The sequence below is a fragment of the Salvelinus fontinalis genome, chromosome 4, assembly GCF_029448725.1.
Source record: "Salvelinus fontinalis isolate EN_2023a chromosome 4, ASM2944872v1, whole genome shotgun sequence".
Classification (NCBI taxonomy): domain Eukaryota; kingdom Metazoa; phylum Chordata; class Actinopteri; order Salmoniformes; family Salmonidae; genus Salvelinus; species Salvelinus fontinalis.
Genome location: NC_074668.1, coordinates 73,242,731 through 73,248,730, shown reverse-complemented (window position 1 = coordinate 73,248,730; position 6,000 = coordinate 73,242,731). Strand labels below are relative to the sequence as shown.

At 40.2% G+C, this 6,000-nt stretch overlaps 1 protein-coding gene across 1 annotated transcript in view; it reads left to right on the top strand.

Annotated features, from left to right (window-relative positions):
• The first annotated feature begins 1,904 nt into the window (after positions 1–1,904).
• LOC129854355 (transcription factor Maf-like) overlaps positions 1,905–6,000 on the top strand; it is a 118,666-nt gene continuing 114,570 nt past the window's right edge. The window contains exon 1 of the mRNA XM_055921297.1: positions 1,905–3,051. Within this exon, the coding sequence (XP_055777272.1) occupies positions 2,084–3,051 (968 nt within the window). The 5' untranslated portion in view covers positions 1,905–2,083. The remainder of the gene's footprint in view (positions 3,052–6,000) is intronic.

The window sequence follows — 6,000 nt, the reverse complement described above, 5'->3', positions numbered from 1 at the left end:
ATGTTTTGCACATGACGACAGAGAGGTGCAAGTGGGAAACTCAGAGCACGAGGATGATAGGCCTACACGATTTTGGCTCTAGTTATTACCAGTTGGATGGGCGTTGAAAGGGATTTTTCCCAGTCTTATGCTGGTATTTACTAAATTACGAGAAATTGTCAACGAAGCATTATATCACTGATTACACTGAGTAAATGAGGGTAGGAGGTGAGGTAACTTCAACAAGTGAGTTGCTCATGACACGCAGTCCATTAAAACCAGAGGAAATGTCTGACCTCTGAACTGTCGAGATAAAGTGCAATGTACAAGAGAGTGGTTTAATGTATGACTTTGGAGCAGGGCCCGCCGAATCACTGCTTTAGATAAAGTTTTTTTTATATATAGCACTGTAATTCACGTCGGAAATCTCCTGGTTGGAACACATTGTTCATTACTGAATGACTCCCATGTAACCACTGCTTAAAAGCAGCCTATATGAGGGGATGATGATTTGATACGACCACGTAGGAAGTACATGTTTACTTGTCTTATTTAACGAATGTTCTACACCATCTAGTGTATACAGCTGATGGAGTGGGGAATGTTGTAGCCTATATTTTCTCCCCAAAAATATCTTGCAATTGACACGTGATTCATGCGGGATATGCCAGAAATATGCACCATATGCACCACATTTGGCTATTCCCCTGCCAATGTATCCATACTGTCATTCTAAAGCAAATGTACCATACCATATACATACATTGAAGTATTATTCTTTACAAGAAATAGTCTCTTGCGAAATTGTCTAATTTTGCTTCTGCTGTGAATGATTCTTTCAGATGAAGCAGTTTATTTTGTAGAACGGTGCTTCAATGTCCCCAAAAGGTGGCACTGTTGAGTTTTAGAACGGCAGATGTATGTCTGCTCTCCACAAATCCTTTGTAATTTTATTTCATAGAACTTCAGCACAGAATCGTATGTATTCCTGTATTCTGTCACATATTAATACTGTATGAGCCAACGATGTTGTTCATGTAACTAAGATGATCGTAAAGCATGCTTAATCATTTTGGTTAGGCTACTGGTAGATTTGACCACTTCGAATTTAAAGTAACACGAACTGTGAAAACGTGTGCATAACCATTCCCCCAATATTTGCACATTATAAATCATGAATACTATGTTTTGATACTTTTGAAACTAATATAAATCCTACAACCATACAAAAGCGTTATTACGCATTTAGTTTATGACAACAACTAATAATATATATTATTGCTTCAATAACTTAATATTTTGCATATTGTAATTTACATTTGGATATTAAAATGTTACCATTGTCACTTGCAATAACACTAAATCGAACCAAAATGTGCACACAGCCTACTGTCCTTTGCCCACCATGAGCGCAGTGAGATAATTGAATGGTTATTTTTTGTCCAAATGGTAGAATAAATGGCCATTCAAATAATATACCTACAATGGAGAGGCGAAAGAGTTAAGAGGTTGAATTGCAGCTGACAGTCAGCTGATAGCCTTTGACAGTTGAGAAAAGTTTTGTTTCTGTACTAATATGTTAATTAGCCCATAGATTGTGCGAGCCCATTGGCTCTTCGTCCGAGTCAATTTCCCATTTCCAACCTGACGTCAGGGCGGCTATAAAACTCTGCAATGCTTTTAAACTCATCTGCTGTGTGATCCTTCTAAAAAATCGCCTACAAGTCAGAGGCATTTTACGTGCGAGGCTACATTTACCCCTCTCCTTCGACATTTCACCCTCTCCGCTTTACGCAATGTAGGCCTATCCATGAAGAAACAGTAATGTGTTAAATGTTAAAAATACAAATTCGCAGAATTTCTCATGCTGAAAGAGGACTCCGCAACTCGCGTGCACGGCTCTGGTGCGTCTGTGCAATAGACTCTGAAAAGAAAACTATTAATTTACAGTTGGGAACACGTCGCTGCAAAAAGGACATTGAAAACCTATTTTTTCACTTTAAGACAAATACGCTTAAAAAGCAAACTGGCTCACGTTCTTCCAAACCAACCCAGTTTGACAGCTGCTCTTCACCCCCTTTGGAGGACTGTCGGCAGCAAGAGGATGGCATCAGAACTGGCAATGAGCAACTCCGACCTGCCCACCAGTCCCCTGGCCATGGAATATGTTAATGACTTCGATCTGATGAAGTTTGAAGTGAAAAAGGAGCCGGTGGAGCCTGATCGCAACATCAGCCAGTGCAGCCGCCTTATCGCCGGGGGATCCTTGTCTTCCACCCCGATGAGCACGCCTTGCAGCTCGGTGCCCCCTTCTCCAAGCTTCTCGTCGCCCAGTCCGGGGTCGGGGAGCGAACAGAAGGCACACTTGGAGGATTTCTACTGGATGTCCGGTTATCAACCGCAGTTGAATCCGGAGGCGCTGGGCTTCAGCCCCGAAGACGCAGTTGAGGCGCTGATCAACAGCAGTCACCAGCTCCAGTCCTTCGATGGCTATCCTAGAGGGCAGCAGTTTGCCGGCGGAGCCGGAGGAGGAGGCACCATGGGCGGGGAAGAGATGGGCTCAGCCGCGGCGGTGGTGTCCGCAGTTATCGCCGCCGCAGCAGCCCAGAACGGGGGGCCCCACCACCACCATCACCACCACAACGGCGGCCACCATCACCAATCACCTGGGGTCTCGTCCAACGGCAGCTCCGGAGGAAACCACCCACACATGGGACATTTGGACGACCGGTTTTCGGACGACCAGCTGGTGGGCATGTCGGTGCGGGAGCTCAACCGGCAGCTACGGGGAGTCAGCAAGGAAGAAGTGATCCGGCTGAAACAGAAGAGGAGGACCCTAAAGAACAGAGGCTATGCGCAGTCCTGCCGCTACAAGCGGGTGCAGCAGCGGCACGTCCTGGAGGGCGAGAAGACGCAGCTCGTCCAGCAAGTTGACCACCTCAAGGCGGAGATCTCCAGGCTGGCCAGGGAGAGGGACGCATACAAAGAAAAATATGAGAAGCTCATCAGCAACGGCTTCAGAGAAAATGGATCCAGCAGTGACAACAACCCTTCCTCCCCGGAGTTTTTCATGTGAGTCTCGACATTATCATGAAAACTGAGTTTGTCAGTTCCCTCATTAAAAAGTTTTCATTGTGATTTTTTTTTGTAATGGGGCTTACTAGACCAAGAAAACTAATTTGCAAACATTTTTTTCGGTTACATTTTTTTTTGACAACAGGGGTTTACTCAGTCTGTCAAATAACGGTTTTAAGTTTTGGGGCTTGCAATAGAAAGATGGAACTTTGTCATAATTGCCCTTCATTTTGGAGTAGAAACTTAAACCTGCCATCATTTTTTTTTGCTACCATACTTATTATTTGATGCATATTTTTGTCAAGCTCTTTTTCATCATTGTTCATTTGACTTGCAGTGTTTTGAATATGAACTATCATTTATTATTTTTCGAAGTTGTTTTAACTTTACAATGTTGCTGTATACTATGTGTGCATGCAAGCACTAAGTATACCCCTTGGAAGTTCGTCGACTTGCCTTTTTTCACCTTTCGACTTTGAAATCCGTGTACAAATACCGGTCAAAAACTGCATCCATCTACAGTAAGAAGACGTTTTTGGCCTTTTCCCCTTTCTGTTTTTGTTGTTCTGCCAAACTCGGAGGACTGCGAGCCTGCCATTTTACCCCACCTCATCTCATGCGTTATGCTTGCTATTTTGTGTTAAGCAACAAACAGACTATATTACTCATAAGAAACAATATCCATTATTCTAAAATAGATATGTTATTGAACTGGCCTGCATGCTGGACATGTACGGGTTTTCTTTTCTTTTTGTGCTTGAAAATGTACTTTTATCGGATGACTCCAGCATGGCATTCATACTTGTTTTATGACCTAATCACTTTTTTGGGACAGCAACAAAAAAGTGACAAGGACTCTTATACCACCCCCCTTCCCGTGTAAGTGCATTTCAACTGTGTTGAATGATACGACTAAGCGCCCATTTCTATACAGTATGACGCATTCCTGATGGAAGATGGTCGGCGGTATCCATGTAGCGAGGCAGCAAAAAAGGACCTCAACTATTCTAAAATGAATTATCTATCCCTATATGGGACTAAACTGTATGTTGCTTAAAAGCAGTTTGTGTATTTAAAAAAATAAATACCCCATCCTTGTGCATTTAACAACTGTGGAATGCTCTGGATTATAATTGAAGTATTTGTAGACCTACAGTAGTTGTTATACTCTGTGAATCTAAAGGAAAACATGGATGTGCTAGTTGACATTTAAAAAAGAATGTGATGTAGATGATTAGGATCATTTAGCTGTAGGTTTCATAAAGTCCTGTGCACTAAATTGTTTTCCTGTCATTGGTAGGAGAGGTTGGGGCGTCTTCAGTTGATACAATTGAACAGTATTGTTTCCATGCATAAGCAGCGCTTTGTGCAGCATGTTCTTGCAGTTCAAGCAGTAGTTTGACAGCTGTAGTAGTGTTTGTCTTCACCTACCACTCACTGTATTTTAAACCAAAGTATTAAATGAGTAGAAACTTCAGCCCTAAGTCTGCGTGAATCATGCATTTTGATAATGTATTTTGGACTGAATTGCACTAAAATGTAGTCTGCAATATATCACAGAATGGTTACTCGATTAAGCTAATTCAAAAACGCAGATAGATACCTTTTGACATTGCTGGATAACTTAATTTTAGTAGTTTGTTGTCAATCAGTACTAGATTATTTTTTGGCTCAAACAAACTCATTATTTCCAAGGCAATAATATTATTATAATCAATAATGTCTGGACATTGTTAAATAGACAGGGATTGACACCCTGCTTGTACAAAATGGGGAGATACCATTCATCAATAAATCTTTAATACATATGTTAATTAAACTTTCCTCTTATATATTTTGCTGTGCAAAATTATTTCCCTCACTAACCATATTATGTGATGTTCATATGTGCTCATTTTTTTCTCCATTTCTTACAATTAAATGAAATGCAATAAATGTATGTAATCGGCCTTTCATTAAGCTTCTCCGTTTTCTCTTGACATAGACCTGAGATAATGATTGAATGTGAATTTCACAAACAAATCCAGAGTAGTTCATGTGAATGGGAATAGACACAAGGAGTTACATTTGGGGGATGGACTTAAAGTACGCTATATATGAATTGCTATCCATCCGTTTTCATCAAATTTTCCTGAAGTTGTTCTAGTCTGTGGGATTTGTCTTCATCTGTGCAGATGGAAGGAGGCATGACTAATGCCAGATAATCACATCAGTAACAATTTGTTTGGCTAGGTAGCAACCCTGTCTAATATGAGCCTCGTTCAAAACCTCAAACAACATCTTAAATGTGGAACACAATTTTACTTTAAAAATAGATACACGTTGTATTTTTGTTAGAGATAAAGTCAATTTGGAAGGGATGCACCTTAACATTTCTGTGAGCATCTTTACAGGTCACTAGTAATAGTATTACTACAAATTTATTCATTTTTTCTTTAAAAAGAAAGAAAGGTGTAAGACAGACAGTCTCATTACTTATTAGACTTTGTTTCACTGTTCAATATTTATTTGAACTAAATACCATTTCACGTAAAAAAATTGAATAAACAAAATGAAAGGTATAGTTGAGGTAAGAGTCAACGTTATTTGCCATGGATCAAGCCTCCTGGGTATGTATTTACATTCCATAATTATTTTCAATATCAATCTATCATTTATGTCATTGATGTAAAGCTTAGTACAATGCCAGTAGCATACATGTGTACATTGTACATTATGATTACACATTTTATTAAAACTGAAGTGATGCATTTCATCCTCAATTTGAATGATTCATAACAAAAAGGTGAGCTTACTTTTTGTTGTGCTTTCATGCAAAACTATATTATTTGCACATTTATGATTTTGGGAACATCTGGATTTGTTGTAGTTCCACATGTTAGTAGGGCAATGGAAGTATGTCCTTGCATTCGTGTGTGTGTGTGTGTGTCTGTGTGTGGGTGTGGG